The 24,007-nt window shown below is 33.4% G+C and overlaps 1 protein-coding gene across 1 annotated transcript; it reads left to right on the plus strand.

Moving 5' to 3' along the window:
• The first annotated feature begins 599 nt into the window (after window positions 1–599).
• On the plus strand, window positions 600–18,379 carry b (glutamate decarboxylase-like protein black). The gene is made up of 4 exons (XM_072533850.1): window positions 600–1,293; window positions 11,163–11,530; window positions 12,906–13,066; window positions 17,863–18,379. The coding sequence occupies exons 1-4, from the start codon at window positions 634–636 to the stop codon at window positions 18,300–18,302; spliced, it is 1,629 nt and encodes a 542-aa protein (XP_072389951.1). The 5' UTR covers window positions 600–633; the 3' UTR covers window positions 18,303–18,379.
• Window positions 18,380–24,007: the final 5,628 nt, after the last annotated feature.

Consider the following 24,007-nt stretch of genomic DNA (forward strand, 5'->3'; position numbering starts at 1 on the left):
ATCAAAGCTGTCTACAATAAGAGCGATATCATCTGCAAATTTAAGGTTATTTAAAAATTTTTCATATACATTGATGCCCTTTTCGTTCCAATCGATTGTTTTACAACGTATTCTAGCAAAGTTGTAAATAATTTAGGAGACTCCTTGTTTAGGAGAATTTATGTTGTCTCCTTAGCGAGAAGCATATTAAATTCTTTTGCTCTTATGTTAAATCTGATTATGCCTATATTAAATTGTCACTCAAAAACCCAACAATGTTGACTAACTAATAACTTTTTCTGTATAATATAATATTTGATTTGAGAAAGATAACCAGCGGAATATATTTATTTTAAAATTGCTGAGAACTGGATTTAACATATCGTGGAAATAAGAATTTATTTAATGAAGTAAAAATTCTATAATGAAGAAAAAAACTAATACAATTGATTTTTTGTCTAGGCATCACCTTGTATATTATAAATTATGATACACTTTATAAAACTCGGAACTATTTCTAAATTTATAGCAACTTTATAGTGGAAAGTGAATAACAAGGTTACACGTGATTTTTCTTGTTAAAAGGCTTGTATTTTAGTGATATGAACCATTTGACATTCAGTTGTTTAAATCCATCCTACATGAAGGTTCGCTATGATTGCTAACAGAAGAGAACTTATAGTGAATGTCGTTGACGAGCCGGCCACCTACAGTGATGCGGTCGCAACGTCTTCAGATGAGGAGAACCAGTGTAGTGATACCGACGTCAAGCACACGCTACTAAATTCAAGTGCATTAAAGAAAACAGCTACGTTTCACAGTCACGCCAACAAAAAGGATCACGAGGATTTTTTCAGAGCCAGTTTGGAAGTGTTATTGAAAGAAGCTGTGTTCGATGGAACCGACAGGGAAAATAAAGTGTTGAATTTTCAAAATCCCGAACATCTTTTAAAAATATTTGATTTTCAATTACGCAAATCTCCGTCCACACACGCAGACTTGTTAAAAATCGTTAAAGATGTCATCTTGTATTCTGTTAAGACCGGACATCCTTACTTTGTTAATCAACTGTTTTCTTCATTGGATCCTTATGGACTTGTTGGACAGTGGTTGACAGATGCCTTAAATCCCAGTGTATATACGTACGAAGTTTCACCAGTGTTTACTTTGATGGAAGAAACTGTATTGATGGAGATGAGGAAAATAGTTGGGTTTAAAGATGGTGAAGGTGATGGAATATTTTGTCCTGGAGGATCTATGGCAAATGGATATGCCATCAACTGTGCTCGGTATAAATTTATGCCCTCTATTAAGGTAAGAATTGGCTACAAATGAAATTTAATTTGTATAAAAATGTACTAAAGCACCATTATTGATTTTAGTTTCCAAATTTTTCCAATTCTATTTTAAACATAGATTCTCCTCGTTTTTCCCCTAGTCTTTCTTCAGTACATTTAATTTCATCTGCTGTATTGAATTTATTTGAAGATTTTTGTACCCCTCATTTTATTTTTAGGAAAACATTCATATAAACCAAGCCCAATTCTATCTGTTTTGAAAAAATGGTACTATTTGTCTTTTTTCTGGTCTTTCTTCAGTACATTTAATTTCATCTACCGTTTAATCTTTAATTAAATAGTAGTCGCCACAATTGTCCTCTGGCTGTCATCTTAAAAAAAGGGACAACTCTACAAAAAATTAAAAAAAAATTATATCCAATTAAATTGTCTACAAATTTATTCCTATTAAATATAAAAATACTAATAATTAGTTTTTAAAAAAACATACAAAAGTTAAAACACTTCACCATTGTATTTAGGTATATAAAATAAACATATAGTTAAAACTTTTACAAGTGTCGTCAAAATATATACAGTAGCAGCATAACGTTTTCGATCTAATCAGATCATCGTCAGTGCCTTATGTACTTGAAGCTTACAATGAAATTTGTGGCTATGACATCCATATAAGGGTTACATCTTTCCAAACTTAAATTATATGTTGACTCTAGGTCGACGACAATGGATAAATTTAATACTTGAGGAGATACATGTCTCTCTGCTCGGTTTTTAACATGTGGTTCTTGTCAGTTAAGACGACATATTGTGACATATTTCTTCAATCCACCTCCTTGTAATTCATCATCTTTTCTTCCTATCTTACCAAATGATATAAAATCCTGTCTGCTATAACTTCACACATAACTTAATATGCTTTGGTCACCAAGCACTGCAAATTCGCCTCGAAGCAAATATTTGCCGTGTAAACTCTCTTCACGAACGAGACATGGCCACGGTCGTGAAGTTATTATGATTCGTGTACCACGAGTAAGTCGTGGTACACGAATCATAATAACTGATAATACGGTAAAAATAATACGAACAATCTGAATTTTGCCAAAAATAATAATTTTGGGACCCCAAATGAGATGCAAAAAAGTTTATCACTTTTACGTCCGGGCATCACCCTAAAACTCACGCTCGTAGGGGGGTAAAAACGCAAAAAAATCGATTTACTGAGAATCTGTACGCCGTAGAAAAAAATGTTTCAAATTAAAAATGTAGCTGAGATATTTTAAACAAAAATGTTTATTGCACTTTTTGTGTAGAATGAACCGTTCTCTTAAAAACAACGCTTGGAGCGACCGTCGATTTTGAATGTGAGTTACGCGCAAAAAATCAATATTCAATAAAAATTTTATCAGCTCGACGGTAAGAATTCGATATCTTTTGATCCAAGCCTCCTATGGACAAAAATCAAAATGCGTTTTAAAGGTAAAGAGTGCAGCTTTTGTATGTAGTTTTTGTATTTTGCTGCGATAAACTCAGTTTTTATAAAGGTGTTAAATAATTAAACGTGGCGTGATTTTTGTCATTTTTTACAATTTTTAATGAGAATTTATTGTTTTACATTACAAACGATCGCACGTCACGAAAAATGCCTCTAAGAAGACGGTTTTTGGTGTAGTTCATAGCAGAAGTAGTTCATTTGTAAATTTCTTGGTATATATTGAAATCCCCTCGTATATGTATGAAAACACCGAAGAATAATCTCAGTGTATTTCAGTGTAATTCTTTAAATTCCTCTTTGCGTCGCCGAGTTGATATAAACCATTTTAAGTTTGTTTATATATCACGGACGCGTATTTCTTTAAATTTTCTTTTGATCGAAGCCGCTTAATAATCTGAGTTTTAAATAAATATTCCAATCTTTTGAAATAAGCAGTGACCTAAAACAAGGAGATGCGCTGTCAACTCTCCTCTTTAATATCATCCTGGAGAAAGTAGTAAGAGCAGCACAACTTAAAACAGAATTACTGACAGTAAATAGACCAAAATTACTACTATCATACGCAGATGACATTGACATTGTGGGAAACACAGTCACCAATGTGAAGGAGACTTTTAATAAATTGGAGGTAAAGGCAAAGAAGACTGGTCTAAGGGTAAACGAAGAGAAAACCAAATACATGTGCATCAACAGACAAAAGGGACGAGATAGAATAGGGCAAAATGTTACAATAGACCCATATAACTTTAATTAGATAAGACCCATAATAACATGTAATTATATAATGCCAATTATAATCTGGCTGGATAGATTATAAATCTTGTCTTTCATCCTTTGTAAAATTCAAAGATCTTTGAGTTTCTTTTATTGAGTATAAGTGAGTGTCTTAAACTACTACAATAAATACATCTTCAAAAAAAATCATTTGAAATATTCGAAAGGTGACCTGAGTTTACTAGGTGACATAAAATTATTTTCTGGCATATCCACGAGAAACTCACAATCATTAATTTCTCAATTATACTCAGCAATGGGATGTTTTTCCTTATTTTTTACTTTTACTACCGTCTCATTTGATTTATTGTAACGGACATTATGGCTCTCAGTTTTTTAAATGCCCTTCGATATTTTTCACCTTGTACACAACAATACGCAATACAGATATACAATTTACATCACATAGTAGTAACAAAATATTTTTTTTCTTTTTGTAATAAAATATTAGTTAAAAATGATTTTAAACTAAAATACTCTGGTTAAACTGCGAGCTTAAATTAGTGAAATATATTTTATTTTTCACATTGTTTTTTAAAAGCTATGAAAGAATTTATTTCATTTTATTTCAAACAATCCATGGGCTTATGTCACAGTTATTCACGTTTATTTTGATCACGTATGTCGTTAATGCCAATTAAATTTAATAAATATTCAATAATAGAACATAAAAGCAATTGTTGAAAAATGTTTAAAAATATGTACCATTAATTTGGTACAGGGTGACTCAACGTTTGGATGAATTTGGTAAAAATTATAATCAGCTGATTTTATCGTGTCATTCAAACACATTGTTGTTGCTGTCTCCATTAATTTAACTCTTTTTCTGTCACATTTTTTGTTTAATGAACTGTCAACGTATTTTCCACAACAATCAATAACAAAAGTTTTGTCTCAGGACCAGCAATCTCATGTAGAGTCTTACGTTGCCATGTTATCAATTCCACTGGTAACTTTAACATCTTAACATATAAGATCCAATAATGTAACCTAAATTTAAACTAACATTGAATGGGTTTTTACCCAAATATTTCTCTCTCTCTCTCTCTCTCTCTCCAATGGCGCTACAGCCCAAATCGGGCCTTGGCCTCCTCCAAACTATGCCTCCAATCTTGTCAGTCCCGCGCCGATCTTCTCCAGGTTCTCACGTCTAGCAAATTTTGCGCGTCCGCTGCCACTTCATCCTCCCATCTTTACCGTGGCCTTCCGTTTGGTCTTGCGCCCTGCATTTTACTATCAAGGGCTCTTTTCGGCAATCTTTCTGTCTCCATTCTTACTACATGACCAGCTCAGCGAAGTCTCTGAAGTTTAACGAATTCTGAGATCGGTATCTCTTTGAACAGTTGGTAGAGTTCATGGTTATACCTGGATCTCCATATTCCGTTTTCGGTAATAGGTCCAAATATCTTTCTTAGGATTTTTCTTTCGAAGACTTCCAGTTTTCTTTTTGTCTCTTCTGTCATCACCCATGTCTCGCATCCATAACATACTATTGGTCTGATAATAGTTTTGTAGACCCTGATTTTCGATCTCCAGTGTGGGTTTTTGGAGAGAAACTCATGATTGAGTGAAAAACCTGAGTGATGTGACCCAAATATTTAGTGGCTCAAAATATGTATACCTAGACACACGGATGATGGAATATAGATTCCGAAAACGTTTTGTAATATAGCCCGATTGTGTATTTTAATTATATACCTTTTATAAAGGATTTTAAATAAATTTTTTGTGATACATGGTATACAGCCAGCTACAGGAACTTAGTTTCCTTGTGGATTTGTACCTATCTGACTCCCAGACTTTTCCTCCACCCCTTCTCAACGTGTGACTTCCGTGGGGAGACTTATGATCTTGAAAGTTACTTCGGGTGCCCTGGGTAATGGAACTCCCTCTGTTTCACATGACTGTGGTTAAGCCACCTACCTGTAGGGGTAGCACACATATTGGCTTTCTGACTTTATTTGGCTTGCTAGCTACTCTAGCATGACTTCGGGACTTGAGTCCGTAAAAATAGATGTGTGTTTCAAACAGAAAGCCATCCACCTAAGTTGATGACTCTCTGTCCGAACTTTGTGTGTACTCGGTCACTCAGCCGCCGATTTGGCAAAATAAATGTTGTTCTCCTCGTCGGCTGGGCATCCGAGTGGTCTAGCCACTGAGCCCATGTTTGTCGCACATGGTCTCGCCTTGCTGCTCAGGTTACGCGATAGGGTCTCTATCTAAACGGCTGTGTAAAAGGTCTGATGGGCCTTTTATATTTATTCATTTAGTTTTGTGCGAGCATCGGTATTAAATCAAACTTGTACAGAGAATTTAGTGCAATGACTGAAGGTGTTTATTTTTTTATCCTTAATTATGGGGTGTGCATTTCCAAGTGTATAATGCTCTCACACACTCCATGTATATGTTTACTTAAATTCTAAAATGTGTGCGTGAGGTGGGGTGTGCATTCCCAGGTGTATATTGCCATAGCACACCCCGTGTAAATTGTTCTGTGGGGTTTTTTTGGGCCTTCTTTCACCGCTTGTGTTGACTGTTGCATGGGTATCTCAGTATTCTTAGATCCTGCTGGTCCACTTTATATCCTACTAGTTGCTCTCTAAATAAATCCCACGGAATTGTCCTAACAATATATTTAATTACCTTACCATGGATTTTAGCCAAAAAAAGATATTCATTTCTTTAAATTATATGACATTGAAAATTTAATTAGCCTTTTTCGGATCACTGCACCATAAACTAAAGTGGAATTTGTTAACGTGCATAAGACTCTGAACAAAACCTTGAAAACGTTAATTGCAATAAATCTAGGACAAATTAATATATTGATCAAATGAGTTCCTAATTTAAATTGCTAATATATTTTTTTATATCTTGCAGATCGTTACTGCAAAATAAAATACTATTTCCTCGCCAAAGTTCCGGTTAATTAAACTCGAGTTTTGTACAGGGTAATCGTGCAGAAAGTTAATAATATTTTTTTTTTAAGTTTTGTCTTTTATCAAAGCCATTCTGTAGTTATCTCTCCAGAGTCCATCATTTATCTCCTCTTCTAACTCAAAGGTGTTATGTCTTTGGTCCTCAAACAGTTTTTCTAGGTTCTTTCCACGCTCTTTTTTACTCTGAGATAATTTCCAAGATTATGTTTCTGTCAGAATCAGTCAGTTTTGCTTTCTGTCTCCGTCTAAGTCTTCTTCTTTTTCTTGTTTCTCTTTATAAGCAATTCTGCTTGTTCATTGGCGGATTAATACCTCTATGGAAGGTTTTCACTCCATCTTTTGCGCGGTCGTCCGATACCCTTTTGCCGATTAGTGACTTATCTCTTGCTATTTTGACGACACGTGTCTCCTCCATTCTGTTTATGTGGTTATTCCATTCTTTGTTCTACGGAGTAGACGACGGAGTGTGTCAAATAAACTGAGTAGTTTAAAAACCATTGATTAAAGACAGACCGCAATTCAAAGGAATGTACGTTATTGGTTTTTATTTACGGTTTAGCATCTCATATACATACCTTAAAATTACAATAAGTAAAAAGCAAAAAGTCAAAACTGCTGGGAGTTTGATCGTGAGCTTCATCAAATGTTCGCATATTTTAAACAGGCATTTGATAGAGTATGCAGGGTGATGCTGTGGACAGCGATGCAAGAACTTGAATTTTCAAAAAAAACTAGTTAATTTAATATGGATGTGCATAGATGGGCTTCGATGTAACGTGACAGTTCTTCTTTTTCTTCTTTTTTATAAGCAATTCTGCTTGTTCATTTGCGGGTTAATACCTCTATGAAAGGTTGTCACTCCATCTTTTGCGCGATCGTCCGATACTTCTTTGCCGATTGGTGACTTCTCTTGCTATCTTGACGACATGGATCTCCTCCATTCTGCTTATGTGGTTATTGCATACTTTTTTTTCTATTTTGTATTCAATCATTTATACACTGTACGTTACATTTTATTCTAATGTCTTCATTTCTCTTTCGATCTTTCAGCGTATTTCCTGTAATTCTTTTCAGTACTCTCATTTTTGCCATTTCCAGTAGCCTTTGCGTTTTGGCTTTGTCGGGTCTTGTTTCTGAGGCATATTTTATTATTGGTCTTACACTAGCTTTATTAATTCTTGACTTCATCTCAGTGTTAATGTGTCTGTTTCGCCATATAGTGTTATTAAGGCATCCTGCCAGTCTATTTGCTTTTAGTGCTTGATCTCTCATTTTTTTGTCCAGGTCTCCATAGCTAGACAGTGTAATTCCCAGGTATTTTATTTCCTTTACTTGTTCAATACTGATGCCATCAATTTCTATTTTACATCTGATTGGTTCTTTGCTGACTACTATTATTTTTGTTTTCTGAGATGAGATTGTCATATTAAATTATTTTGCCCTTATGTTAAATCTGTGGACCAGTCTTTGCAGATTATATTCATCTTGGGTTATCAATATTGCGTCGTCTGCGTAACAGAGTATTTTTATTTCTTTATTTCTCATTCTGCATTCTCTTCCTTTGTTAACGCTTTTGATGATTTAATTCATGATTAAATTAAAGAGCATGGGGCTCAATTAATCACCTTGTCTTATTCCGCTGCCTATTTCTATAGGTTCTGTAAGTTGTCCATCTATTCTGACTTCCATTTTGTTGTTTTGGTAGATGTTTTTGATAGTTTTTATAATATTTAGAGGAACTTTTCTATTATACAGAAGATGGATTACATCTTTGAGTCTTACTTTGTCAAACGCTGTCTTTAGGTCAATCAGACACAGAAATGCTGGTCTATTATACTCTGCGAGTGATTTCTCAGTAATTTGCTTTATAACGAATATTGCATCTCTACACGATCTTCTACTAAGAAAATCCTGTTGTTCATCTGCTAAACTTATCCTCTAATTTATTAGCACTTGCTAAATTTTAGTTGTAAGTTTTAGGGTAGTATTTAAAAAGTTTATACCTCTGTAGTTTTCTGGCTGTTGTTTATCTCCTTTTTTGAATAGTAGACGTAGTTCGCTCGTTTTCCATTTTTCCGGTGTTTTTTAATTTTATTAATTAATGTTGTTAATTATTTTGACCTTGCTGCTCCACAATATTTCAGTAACTCGTTTGGTATCCCGTCTTTACCTGCTGCTTTTCTGTTCTTCAGGTTTTCAAGTATTTTCCGAACTTCCTGTACATTTATATTAAGTTCTTCGTTTGCGGTAATTTCTGGTTTTTCCGGTTCTCGCTTTCTGGTGTTTCCGTCTTAGTCCACAGTGAGTACTTTAGCTTTCCTATATACATTGTGACTATCGTACTTTAACTATAGAACCTCAATTTCTTCGCATTTTTCCATTGTTTCTCTTCCTTTCGCCACTCTGATTTTCCTTCTTATTATTATATTTATCGTTTCATTATCTGTCTAGGTCATTTTTGGTTTTAATTTTTTCGTTCATCAATATATTTTGAACTAATTTTGTAATCTTTTTGATCTTTTATTCTTCGTTCGATTCCTCTTTAATAGCAGCCACTTGCTCGTTTAACGCGGATTGGAACCTCATTTTTATATTAATGTCTTTTCTGCACTCTTTTGAGTTTAACTCGGAGTACTACCACCAGTGGAACGTGTTCCTTCTCCAAGTCAACTCCCGGATAAGTCTTGATAGATGTGAAGCTGTTCCGGGACCATCTTTTTACTAAAATGTAATCTATTTAATTTCTAATGATTCTCCCGAGTCTGTTTTAAGAGCATTTCCACGTCTACAGATTTCAAGGAGGTAATTGGAGGAACGTGTTTGTGACAAATAGTTCTTAGTCTTCTGCCAATTGTTCCAGGAAGTCTCCTTTCTCGTTTGTGACTACAAGTCCATGTGCTCTGATGTACTGTGTCTTATCTTCAACTCCAAATATGGTATTTAAATCTCCCATAATGATAGAACTTCCTGTGTGAAATTTTCTGTATCTTTTTTATATAATTATTCCGTACTTAGCTAATGTACATACTATGTTAACAAATACTGTATTATACCTTTATTATAATTCAGTTATTGACAGGCGTCATGTGAAACACATAGTGTATACATCTTACAAATAAAAATATCTACCTACTATCTTAATAAATACAACTATGGTAATATATTTTTTTTTCACTACGTTAGGACATAAACTCGATTCAACACCTCGGAGGTTTAGATCCTCTTAGTGATTGTTTTACTATATTTTTATTTTTTTTTCTTATTTTTTTTCTTTTTTTTTATTTTTTTTTTAATTTATTTTTTTTTTTAATCTATTTTTTTTAAGTATTTTTTTATATTCCCTTTTTTGAATCTTTTTTTTTTAATTTTTTTTTCATTAATTTTTTTCTAAACATAGGCATACTTTATCTAATCTAAAATCTAATTACAGGCATACTTTACTATCAGAAAAAAAAGGTAATCAAGCAGTCAAACATTTTCTTTTCATTAAGTGATAGTAGAAAGAGAATATTAACAGGAAGTGGGATGTTCTTGTCCATCATTCTTCTAATTAGGTTGTTGGTGGGTTGTTTATACTTTTGACATTCAAAAAATATGTGGTTTAAGTAACTTTTAATCTGACATTCTTGACAAATATCGGATTCTAATATATTTATTCTAAATAAATGTGCAGGATAACATGCATGGCCAAATCTAAGTATACTGATGGTAGTTATATATTTGCGAGGGAGGATGAAATTCTTATACCAAGGTTTTTTTGGAATATTTGGTTGTATCAAACTATATTGTGTTGTTGAAATACTACAGTACTTTTCCCAGTGTGCTTTCCAGTTGTTCATTTGTTCAGTTCTTGAACAAGCAAAAGCATCTATAATGCAAGGCTGATAGTTGGTTAGTGGTCCATGAGTGATGGAATTTTTAGCTAACTGGTCTACGTGTTCATTATATGTAAGTCCTGAATGTGCTTTGATCCACATCAATTGTATTTTTTGGGTGTATTTATTAATTTCAAATAAGAATTTTTTAATTAAAAAAATGTATGGATTAGAAGTACTACATGGTAGTTGCGGTTTTTGAATAGCTGTAAGTACAGATAATGAATCAGATAAAATTACTGCTAAACTATATGACATATATAATAACGGATTTATTACGGCTGTCGCCGCTTCTCCGCCCCCCAATTTCCATCTTTTTCTGTCATATGCAGTTGCCTCTTCTAAGTCTCTTGCCGCCAATGCTTCATCAATATCGTTGCGCCAACTTCTCCGTGGTCGCCCTCTCTTTCTTCTTTCAGGAGGGATCCATTCCAGTACTCTTCTAGGTCATCTGTACTCTGGCATTCTTTTAACATGTTCGAACCAGATTAATTGTTTTCTTTCTATGTCATCATTGATATTTCTCTCCATTTTCATTTCGTTTCTTATTTGTTCGTTTCTAACTCTCTCCAGTTTCGATCTACCGCAGCTTCGTCTCAGATTATCCATTTCTGTCGTCATAATCTGAACTATATGATGCCAATTTAAAATAAATTAAAGCTTTATATATGGTCGCAGCCTCGGCACCAATTTCTGTATCTGTAACGCAGAAACAACGTATATATGTGTTATTTAAATTTATTTATTTTTACTATTTATACTTCCAGTAAATTGTTTTGCTTATTTATTATATTTTTATTTGTAGAAAAAGGGAATTTCGTCTCTTCCACGCCTTGTCCTCTTCTCTTCGGATCAAAGTCACTACTCGATAACAAAACTCTCTTCATTCCTGGGTATTGGATCAGACAACGTATATTCCATCAGATCAGACAAACGAGGTAAGCTTGACGTTGGACACCTAAGAGAAGAAATTAAAAAGGCGATAGAGGAGAAAGCGGTACCATTTATGGTGAGTGCAACAGCGGGAACCACTGTTCTGGGAGCCTTCGATCCTCTCGATCAAATAGCGGACCTTTGTGAAGAATACAAGCTATGGCTGCATGTAGATGCAGCTTGGGGAGGTGGTGCGCTGATGTCAAAAAAACATAGATCCCTAATGTATGGTATTGAAAGGTAAGTTAATAAAAGAAATTTTTTAGAGACTAAGGCAGTCATTGATAAATGTCTGCTGTCTTGAACTTTAATAATTGACTAGCTGTTTTTCGCCTTCATTTTTCTTCTTACTTTTCTGGCTATAAGCAATTTTGTTTGTTCATTTCCACCACTGTGGCCTTCTTCTACTCTTCATTTATATTTACACTACAATTACTTTTAATATTGTTATTCAAATACATTATACAAAAACAGCCCACATGAAGAATGGACATATGTTGAGTGAAAACGTAACCATTTCGAGAGGGGTTAGACAGGGCTGTATTCTTTCGCCACTGCTTTTTAACCTGTACACGGAACAAATATTTCTAGAGGCACTGGAAGAGTACAACGAGGGCATCAAGATTAATGGCGTACCAATAAGTAATTTTCGATATGCAGATACTGTTATACTGACCGATAACTTCGAAGATTTACAGATGATGCTAAATAGAGTTAATACAACTGGCAACCAATTTGGACTGAAGATCAATAGAAAGAAAACTAAATTTATGGTGATCAGTAAAAAGAACATTCAACATATCGACCTGAATATTGAAGCCGAACGTATTGAAAGAGTACACAGATTTAAATATCTGGGATATACAGTAAATGACAAGTGGGACCCAGACGTAGAGATTAAGATCCGAATTGAAATAGCAAGATCCAAATTCATCAAAATGAGAAAGCTCTTAAGTAACCGCCACCTAAGCATTAACCTCCGATGGCGCGCCACGAAATGCTACGTACTCTCTACGCTACTTTACGGAGGTAAAGGGTGGACGTTAACAGCAGCAACTATAAAGAAGTTAGCGGCTCTAGAAATGTGGCTGTATCGACGCATACTGAGAATACCTTAAAAAAATGAGTGGCCAACACAGAGGTATTAAGACGAATGGGTAAAGAGGTAGAATTGTTAACAACTGTTAAAAGAAGGAAAACGTCATATCTGGGCCATGTGTTCCATAATGATAAGTACAGTCTGCTACAGCTTATCATTGAAGGCAAGATTGAAGGTAGAAGAGGTTTGGGCAGAAGGAAGAAATCCTGGGTGAGAAACTTGTGAGAATGGTTTCAAATACCAGAAGCTGCGAACATAATACATGCGGCACAAAACAGAGAAACCTATCGTTTGATGGTCGCCAACCTTCGGTAGAAGACGGCACATAAAGAAGATTCAAATACGTTAAGATATTAACATAGATTCTTACGTCTGCTTCCTAGACTAGAAGAATGGTAGTACTTTCTGATCGTAGTCCTTCGTTCTTTAGGTATTTACTTAAATATTACCATTGTATCTGCAACCTATAAATTTAATATTGAATTGGATATATTTTACATAAATATCTATTTACAGGGCGGATTCAGTTACGTGGAATCCACACAAACTGCTTGCTGCTCCACAACAATGTTCCACATTACTAATCCGTCATAAAGGAATTCTGGCGGAAGCCAATGGTACTCAAGCAGCTTATCTCTTCCAAAAAGATAAATTTTATGATACAAGATATGATACAGGTAAGCATAAAGATCAACGAAACAGTTTTCTATATATCGAATATCTTCACAATTGTCAATAATTTATTTCTAAACAATCGTTTATTTACTGTGGGAAAATGGTGGTTCCAATACTTACCTACTCCTTATTAATTTTCATGTTCAATTGTTCCCAATACTTACTTCATCGTCACGGGATTTGCTTTTGTGAGCATTATTTACTATCTAATACAAATCCAAATCATTCACATTCAATGACGTTATCAACACCGTTTACATATACAGTGGCGTACCCAGGGAGGTTTTGGGGTGGTTAACCCCCCTCCCCCCACCCCTAGGGCACTATTCCAAAACTGTTACTCTATACTCTTATTATTAACTCTAACTTCATTACTAGATATTAAAAAAAATTTAACTCTGACTAATCATATATATAAAATCATACTGAGAGCCTAGAATGAGAAACAAATCCCAGAAGAGTGGTGTATTGGGATCGTTTGCCCACTACACAAAAAGGGCGATGAACTAGAATGTAGAAACTATAGGGGAATAACCCTCCTTAATACAGCATACAAAATATTTTCGAGTATTTTATATGGTCGCCTGAGTGAATATTCAGAGGAGCTTCTTGGCGAATATCAAAGTGGTTTTAGGCCTGGTCGATCAACAACAGACCAGATCTTTGTGCTAAGGCAAATACTGAAAAAAAACCAATGAATTCAATAACACATACCATCTTTTCGTAGATTTTAAATCGGCCTATGATAGTGTCCTAAGAAATAAATTGTATGAAGCCATGGATGAATTCCACATCCCCGATAAACTGATAAGATTGGTTAAGGCTACAATGTGTAAAGTTGTTTGCAACGTCGAAATACAGGGCGAACAATCACAGGCATTTGAAACGCATGTTGGGTTGCGACAGGGAGATGCGCTGGCGTGTCTCCTTTTCAACATAGCTTTGGAAAAGGCGGTCAGGGATGCCCAAATAGACAACAGAGGAAACAGTTTTAATAAATCATCCCAAATTTTGGCATATGCAGATGATGTTGATCTAGTTGCTCGAACAACACGCAAGCTAGAAGAAATGTATACCACCTTGTCAAACACCTCAAAAAATATGGGCCTGCAAGTAAATGAAGATAAAACTAAGATAATGGCATCAACACCCAACAATAGAGCCAGAAACATCGGCCATCACAGTTGATAATTCTACCTTTGAAGTGATGGACAAATTCACATACTTAGGCTCTCTGATCACCAAGGAGAATGTCATGACGGAAGAAATCGAGCGGAGAATAATCCTAGCAAACAAATGCTATTATAGACTGAGTAGACATATGAGAAGCAGAAACTTAAGCCAAAAAACAAAGATAACCATATACAAAACCCTTATACAACCAGTATTGACATATGGGTCGGAGACATGGACCATTTCCAAGGCAGATGAAAACCTTCTGCTTATATTTGAACGAAGGATCCTGAGAAGAATATTTGGTGGCATCTATGAAAATGGTGTTTGGAGAAGGAGGCACAACTACGAGATATATCACAGATATAAACATATATTTGGTGGTAAAGACGTAGTATCCTTTATAAAAATCGGAAGACTAAGATGGGCAGGACATCTGGCAAGATCACAGCAGAACAACCCTCCTAGAAGAATCCTTATGTCGCAACCTGTGGGAAGTAGAAGTAGAGTTAGACCAAAACTCAGATGGAGGGATGGTGTAGATGAGGATGGTAGACAAATAGGCGCAGCAAACTGGCAACAGTTGGCAATGGATAGAACTGACTGAGGTAATAGACTTGGGAAGGTCAAGGCTCTTTTATAGGGATGTAGCACCAATGATGATAATGATGTACTTTTTTAAGTTCATGTCGCATAGAATGAAGTCAATTTCATTTGTGATGATTATTCCTTCTATGTCTGCAAGTGATATCCAAGTAAATAACCTCCTGAGTTATTCCTGAAAGATGTTTTAGCTATTAAAATGTTGTTTTTCACACAGAATTGTATATCGAAGCACCCAATTTTGTTATTGAAATCTCCAATGACCACAAATATATTGCCTGAAATATATTAGTACAAAATATTAAAAAAAAAACTAATGCACCTAGTATACTGTATATCAAGCATAATCCATCATACTGTACATACACAAAACAAAATACAAAAATCGATCCCCTACTATCGAACATAATAAGCAGCTAATAAGAAGAATATTTAATTAACAAGTAACGAAAGGTGGATTTGTAATAATTATTGTGGCCATAAGATTTCTTTAGACCAAACTACATCCAGCTAGGATAATACCTGCTTCAAGCACTAATGATTACTTGCAAACATTTTACTTTATTGCAAACATATTTTTGGTGTTTATATTTAGAGTCGTTTGTAAAAAAAATAAAGAAACAATAATATTGTGTACGACAATCTTCAACTGCAATTGCAAATTCATTCTCCCTAGTTTTCTTAAACTTTTATCTTTTCTGTTTTTTTATTCTTCAGTATTTGTTAGTTTCCGTATTAATTTCTAATATTTTTTAATCAATTTAATTAAAATTTGTTTTATTATGCACTTTTTTACAACCCTACGATAATACCCTACGATAATAACAGAAAAATGTAAATTAATATGTGCAGCAATATTTAGCAATATTTAATAACATAAAAAAACACGTACTCCGAAGCAGTAACCATAGAACCAGAACTATATTCCAAAAAGCCATAAAAATGACGCATTTTTTACATTAGAAAACTATTATTTATTTTAATACTTACCGAAACAAAAAGTTAAGAGCATAAAAAAGAAAACAAATTATTCCCTACATTCCATTCAATCATTTCGTATTTTGCTAAATCCCTACGTCTTCGCCATCTCTTGAGATTAAATAATACTATAGCCAGTACCGTTCAATTTTGTTCTTACGTAAAAGGGGATAGATTTGTGATCCCTGTAAATTCGTTTTTTTACTTCGAAATTTTGCCGAAAGAGGGCTGTGCTATTAGTTTAACAGAAGGTGCTGTGTATAAAATTTTCCATTTACCATTTCTGGTATAAAATAAAATTGTGTAAATTGTATACATTTAAATGACAAATAATTGAAAATGATTTATCACTAGTTGTAACAGACAAAATAATATTAATATTTGGACATCTTTCACATTTGGTCTGGATAGCCCACAAACCATACATACTCTGTATATGTATGGTCTGTGGGATAGCCTCAAATGGGTTTGACAGAACGAAATATTTGTGTTAGGCAGTGTTGAAATTTACATTAAAAATTAAACATTATGCAATCAATAGGAATAAGATATATAAAAATTATTAGTTTAGAATTACCAAAAAAGAAAAAGTAAATAGTAAAATGTCATTATAAATAAAAGTTATAAAGTTAATATCGAAAGAAACAAATATTTATTCATTCGTGTTTTATATAAATTAAAATTGCAGAATCCATAAAATAATATAATAAAAATGTACTTTTCAAAATCTTTCTCTCTTTGTATTTGAAGCCTATAAAATATTATAAGGACATGGCAACACTGTCAATGCCAATACTTCGTGTGATTTCGTTCTGTGAAACTGAATTGACAGATAATCTTCATCGAGACCAAATGTGAAAGATGTCCTATTAATTTAGATACTATAATAGTTGTGCCAAAAGTAGCGGGACGGTCTAATATTTCTCCAAATTTACATGGGATCGAAAAACATTTTTCAAAAATTTATCGAATGACACCAAACACCTACCCTCTGTAAGTGGGGCGAGGGTCAACTTTAACATTTTAAATTTTTTATTACAGATTTGAATTCCCATGCAAAAATAAGTTATAGTTAGTGGAAAATTTATTGTTGATAGATGGTGCTCCAATCGGGAAAAACAATGTATCCTGATATTCTTGGAAATACTGTTCTAAAGCTATTTTCTTGTGACATTTTAATGTAATTACTATTTTGGTACATGGTTTTTTAATAAGCCACAATTTAAGGTTGAAATAAGTTTATTTACCCTTGGAAACTTATGAGAACGGTCTAATAACTCGGGAAATATACTTTCAAACATGGGTTCGCTAGGAATACTTTCAAGGGGTGCATCTGCTTTTCAGGGAGATTGATTTTCATCTACACATACTATTACATGTGTAATTGCACATATTATTATTACACCAATATAAATTATAGAACTACATATGTATAGCTATGTACTTTCTTTCCGGACAGGGGTGTAATTCCACCCCCCTGTCGGGGATCATGCTTTTAAATGAAAAAATTAAAAACTACTGCATTATTTTCAAAAAATCTATCGTATTACACCAAACTCGACGCTCCAACTCCACCCGCTGTGGTGGGCGGCGGCAACTGAAATAATAAATAGAAAATCGCACTTTTTGTTATAGATTCAGATTCTACGTAAAAAAATCGACGGACGAAGATGCATATCCCTTGCATTGTTATGTGTTACTAAATGGTTTTTGTTTTCTCATTTTCTGTCTAGGAGTAGATATAAGAATCTAAGGTGTCAGTGGGGATCGGAGAAATACAATTACCTAGTACTAGGTAATGTTGCGGATTTTAGCGCTTTATGTAGATTACAGTATCTGATCCAAAACTTAACTTACTGTATTAAGAATATTTGGAATAATAAAAATAAAATATTTAAATAAGCACTAAACAGTTATCCAAACACCTAATGATAATAGAAAATAATTTGTTTAATGACTTCTGGGTATATTACACTATGTGCTTTATGAATGAGTAAAATTCCTTTTAATTTAAGTAGTAAACTTAGGTATATTCATTTTTTAGGTGACAAACATGTTCAGTGTGGTAGAAGAGTGGACGTCCTAAAATTTTGGTTTATGTGGAAAGCCAAAGGAACCAGTGGCTTCGAAAAGCACATTGACAAAGTGTTCGAAAACTCCAAGTATTTCCTTGAATGCATCAGGAACAGAGAAGGTTTTGAAGTACTTTTAGATGATCCAGAATGTACCAACGTATGCTTCTGGTACATTCCTCCGAGTTTAAGGAACTTTGACAAGACGGATCCCAGCTACAAAGAAAAGTTACATAAGGTGGCACCCAAAATTAAAGAGCGGATGATGAAAGAAGGTTCGATGATGATTACCTATCAGGCACAAAAGGAACATCCGAATTTCTTTAGGATAGTATTTCAGAGTTCAGGTTTAGAAAAATCTGACATGGTTTATTTAATCGAACAGATAGAAAAGATGGGCGGAGATCTCTAGTAATTTATCGATATCTATTTATTGCTTGTATTATATGTATATTTAAAGTAGATATAGAAGACAAAATAAAAGTTTAGTCGACGTGTCGTTTTTTTTTTATTTTTTAAAAAATCGGAATATTATATTCCATATTAAAATAGTGATAAGATATGTAATATAAATGCACTGTAGTAGCATAAACCAGTTGTGTTCATCGGAGCATTTTTAAAGCATTACTAACAAATTGAATAGATAACCGTCTTAATATGATTATTAAAAATTATTCTTTTTGGGTTTCATTCGCCTGTGTAAAATGCATGTGTACTATGAGTTGAGGTACAATATCCAAGAGATTAAATGGCGCATCGGAAAGGCAAAAAGTGCTTTCTTGACTATGAGCTCTGTGTTCAAGAGCTATGACCTCACATTAGAAACAAAAATAAGACTCTCTAAATGTTACGTGCTTCTGTACGGAGTAGAAACGTGGACATTGAAGGCGGAAACTCTATCAAAACTTCAGGCTTTTGAGCTATGGTTATGCAGAAGGATCCTGAAGATACCATGGACAGACAAAGTCACCAATGAAGAAGTACTGCGGAGGATGAACACAACCGCGGATTTGGTCAACATCGCGAAGGGCCGTAAGCTGCAGTACTTGGGACTTATAATGAGAAATCTAGGCAGATATGAATTACTACAATGCATTTTGCAAGCTAAAATTGAAGAAAAAATGGCTCCAGGACGAAGAAGAATATCCTGGCTTGCTAACCTGAGAGCATGGTATAGAAAGACCTCAACACAGCTATTCCGTACGGCAACCAACAAAGTCATCATAGACAGAATGATCGCCAACGTTCAGAACAGAGAGGCACCCTAAGAAGAAGAAGAAGAAGACTCCTACATGAGTTTTGTAAAATAGTTTGTTACATAGAGTGACCTGAAGCGTAGAAGTTGGGTATTAATGTGGGTAACATAAAAATTAATTGAATGGAAAGTTTAGTCTTGCAATTTAAGAATTTGGCTTTTTTAGTTTGGTAAGCGAACAGCTCCACCGATGGGTTTTTTCGATGACCAGACAAAAAGTGAATCTCCAAAAAAATTCCCTCTCAACTATCTCACGTTAAGGAGCTTTTTAAGTGTTTTATTTATTTTACGTGTTATATCTTGGCAAATTTCATTCAACCCTTATTGTGCTTAGTAGTGAGACTCAGTCCTAAAAGCGGTTATTCGGTACAATTAAAACTGTATAAGCAAACACTTATAATATCTCTTTTCGTTCGAAAATCAAGTGTTTTTATTTCGAAAATTTGTAATGGCTAGATTAAAACCCTATATAGAATGGAATTTAAAATACGTGAATCCAAATTTTATGCAGAACAGAATTTAAAAATGTACAAGTTTATTGTACACACTTAGCGCGTGATAAAAATCTTAAATCTTAAATTAAAAATATTAAAAGGAAAGCCACCAAAGTTTTGCAGCCCGAATACGTACAAATTCCCATAAAACCTGAAATAAAAGTAAACAAAAAGCAACGTTATGTCTGTGGTAAAAAAAGTAAAGTTCGTGTAACCTTCTGGCTAAGGTCTAGTGTTAGGGTTTTCAAGTCGCGCAAGCGCCCCTAACATGACTTAACGACTACTTTCGTAGTATGGACCGACGGCTTTACGTGCCCTCCGAAGCACGGTGGCTGTTCAGTTAAATTAGGTCTTCTAAAACAAATAAAATGGATATTTTTCATGAGAGATGGAATGTTGATAACAGATAAACTAATTTATTTTACACCAGAATCTATTTACAAAAATTGTGGTGTATGTCATAGGTACTTTAAAGAAGACGATAAAGTGGAAGTTTGTATGCCAAAATACCTAAATATACAAAAGTAGGTATATAAGCTGCGCATAAAAAAGTGCGCTGCTGTGCTCAGCGGTGAAAATGTATAAACAAATTTATTCAAATACTTTAACGGGATCGCCAGTCTTTTTTGAAGTTCTGATTATGGCAGAATACTGTAAGGGTACCTATGTACATAGATTGGTCCACACCTTAAACATCTCTTAATACCTCTTTTAATTAGGGAGTGATCACAATTTCCTTCGTTTTTTGTATGTCCAATAATAAAGAATTTGGGGGTTATTGATGCAAATTTGAAACATGATACTCCGTAGATATAGCTTGTTACAATAAATTTGTTTCCTTTGTTACAATAAAATGTGATGTTAAGGTTACCTTCAGATGAATTCGACATGCCATTTAAAAAAAACTTGGAACTTAGAAGACAAGATCAAATTGCATTAGATCATCTCTTTCCTTTACCCTTTTGCGAAATAATAGTTAATTGTTAAGTTAACAGATGGTAAAATTTGTTAAGAGAGTTGAAAATTTGATTTTGTAATAAAATACCGATACCTCACCTTTTGGTATGGAAAATGCAGCCTCCTTTCTTTCTCTTTCTCTCTTCTAGTTAACTTTTTCTCTTCATGGTGAGATTCATAATCAGTATTTTTGAAGTTATACTTCTATACGCGCGCTTCACGTTGGAAATTTGTATGGGAGTGAATCTGTGAAATCATTACATATGTAAGATAATCAGTAAGAGAGAGACAGAAGATATATTTTCTCTCTCTCTTCCTCTCTCGAATATAAAAATGTTCCTTTTGTATATATAATTTAATGTATAATATATATATATATAAATATATATATATATATATATATATATATATAATAAAAAATTTATTAATATTATTATTTATGTGATATGTTTTGTATTATTTATTAAATGTTCATAATTATATTAGTCTTTTGTATTTCAAAATAATAATCTCAATAAATCACTGTATGACCCAGAACTGTCAATTTTGAAATAGGTTTGTGTCATGTCCTCGGTAGTATAGTAGTCAGTATCCCCGCCTGTCACGCGGGAGGCCGGGGTTCGATTCCCAGACGGGGAGGACTTTTTTATTATTATTATTACATGGCAAATTAAACATATATGCGTAAGTAGAAAAGTTATGTATATTATTGTCATTTTTAAATACTTATGAATATTGCATTTTAATTTGTATTGTATAATTATATTGAATTATGTTGCACTGTATTGTAGTCATTTTTAAATACTTATAAATATTGCATTTTAATTTGTATTGTATTATTATATTAATAACAAAATAAACAATGGATTTACTGCAGAGTATGTGTAAAAAAATGTTTGCATTCAACTCCTTTCAAACATATATGAAAATAAAAATATACGTTTTCATCAAAATATTGATTCAATCCTTCAATTACTATACTCCTATTACAGGTCAAATGTTATTTATTAATTGTTAGTAAGTTGTTATTAATTCTGTTTCTCTTTCTGCTATTTCTTACCTATAGCATTACATATGTAATGATTGTGCAGATTGACTCCCAAATAAATTTGTAAGGGCGAATGCGTGTATAGAAGTGTAACTTCCACCGGTAGTCCGTGGACTGCCACACCCGTTTTTTTTTGTTCTTTTTCTATATTATTGCAGTTTTTGTATGTCTCGCAGATTTGGCACAAATCTTTTTTTGGCTTAAAGGACGCCAGGATAAAGTCGTAATTAACAATGTTCAACAAAATTCACTTGTTGACTTGCACGCTCTTTTTTGTAGTCTTGATACACCTGAGTTATTGTTTTTTCACCGTCTATGTAAGGTTTTAAGTCGTAGCTCGAGTGTAGTGGCTTTCAATTGCAGGAATAGTTTTGATGTGTATTCTTACACTTTCTTTTAATTCGTTAGAAATTGTTAAATGATTACTATGTTTTCCTCGTTCATCATTACCAACAAATCCATCTTGTGATTTACTGATTACAGCACGAATAGTTCTATTTGTAATAGCTAAGATGGCTATAAAAAACTTTTTACAAATCCTTATCCCTCTATCTTTTTTTTTTCAAAAAAAAGTCCTAGTTTTCGTTCCTGGTAGCTCTATTCCCCGTAAGATATCTATAAGTCTGATTTATTGGAAGCATGCATCGTGAAATAAAATTTCTTTGATGGTCAATGTTGCCTTGAAACCAATAGATTTTAAAAAACTGTTCGCTTTCTAGTTAGGTGAATTTTGTAGAACATTTTAATCTACAATTGTCACCGCGAGATTTCTGAAGCTTTCTAGGTGGCACATTTTTGCCTGTTTTAGATGTAACATAAGTCAGGTCAGTGTTACATTGCCTTATTTAGAAAAGTGTCATAAAAATTTAAATAGATAGTTCAATATTGTTATTAATTGGATGTAATTTATGGCTTTTAAATTTAGACAATCGTTACGATTGAATCTTTTATTGACAGAAATTTTTTGTCTCTCATTGAATGTCTGTTTTTTGTTTGTCATTTTTTATGTTTCATGCAGTTTTCAATTTAAACCTGCTTAGAATAAATATATGATGATTAGAAACGAATTGATCGAGAGTAGTGAATTAATGGAGGGGCCCGATATTTCGTGATGCTATCTGTGACGCCTTTTCGTGGCGCTAGTTCCGTGACGCTCGCCTCAAAAAGTAATACAACGCCAGTATAGAAGCTTCTCTTTAAAAAACAGTATAGAAGTTTATTTAAAAGATAATTTAAGATAATAATTAAAATAGTACCTAATTGCTTCAAAATTAAGTAGTTGCTGAAAATCAGATAGGATTGTGCAAAAAGCGATAAAAGTGGGATGTCTCATTTTACTTTACGCGAAAACTTGGCATTTAACGAACCCACGACACAAAACATAAAGATAAAGGGATCGTGCCCAGGAGATTTCGGAAGGCCGTGGTGCAGAAAGGTTGCTACATAACCTTATTACAATTTAAAATCAAGTGCTTTTTATCTTTTTATGGCGTTATGAATTGTAAAATCTAATGTGTGTATTAGGACTCAAAAACAGCCAGAGAAATTGACACATTTGAGCAGTAAAGTAAATAATATTATTCAATTGCGCAAAATTAAGATAAACTAATAGCAATAAATAATTACCGAAACATTTTTTGTATTCTGTTCATAGATAATTTTATAGATAAACTAGAAAAAATCTATATCTGAAATCTAGTATTAAAATCAGTAATTTTAGAACCAAAAGTGTACTCAGTCTCCATCTATACGTATTTATTATAAGTATTCAAAACCTTTAAATTATATTCCTACCATATTGAAATTTCACACTGTAAACTTTTCCTAGTAGATAGGAGATGGCGCTGTAAAATATTATATTTTAGCGTTTTAATTTAATTTTTTGTAATCAATACTTTGAAACATTTTTAGGATTCTACTCAAGTGTAATGAGCAATATATTGATATTATTACAGAAACCTATGTACTAAAAGTGTTTAAGGTTTCTACTAACTCGTTTTTAATATAACTAGGGTTAAAATACAAATGATAATAGATGTCACATCTTACAGCAAAGTAAAATCGCCCATAATAATATCAGATATTTTTTCAAACTTTCAAGCTTTACGGTTTGGATATAAAAGTCCTTTAATTAAGATAATCATTCTTTATGATTTGCATTAGGTATTACTTTAGAAATGATCGTTAGGTTTAGATTACAATATTTAATGTTATAAAAATGTTCCTTATAATAAAAAGTGTCTCAATTCCTAAATTAAAAAATGTTGCCTAATTTTTGTTCAAATAATATTAAGATTATATTGGGGTCAAACGACAAGAATAATAAAACTCTTCTCAAAAGGTTCTTTGTCAAAGAAAAGTAT

The sequence above is a fragment of the Diabrotica undecimpunctata genome, chromosome 6, assembly GCF_040954645.1.
Source record: "Diabrotica undecimpunctata isolate CICGRU chromosome 6, icDiaUnde3, whole genome shotgun sequence".
Taxonomy (NCBI): Eukaryota; Metazoa; Arthropoda; class Insecta; order Coleoptera; family Chrysomelidae; genus Diabrotica; species Diabrotica undecimpunctata.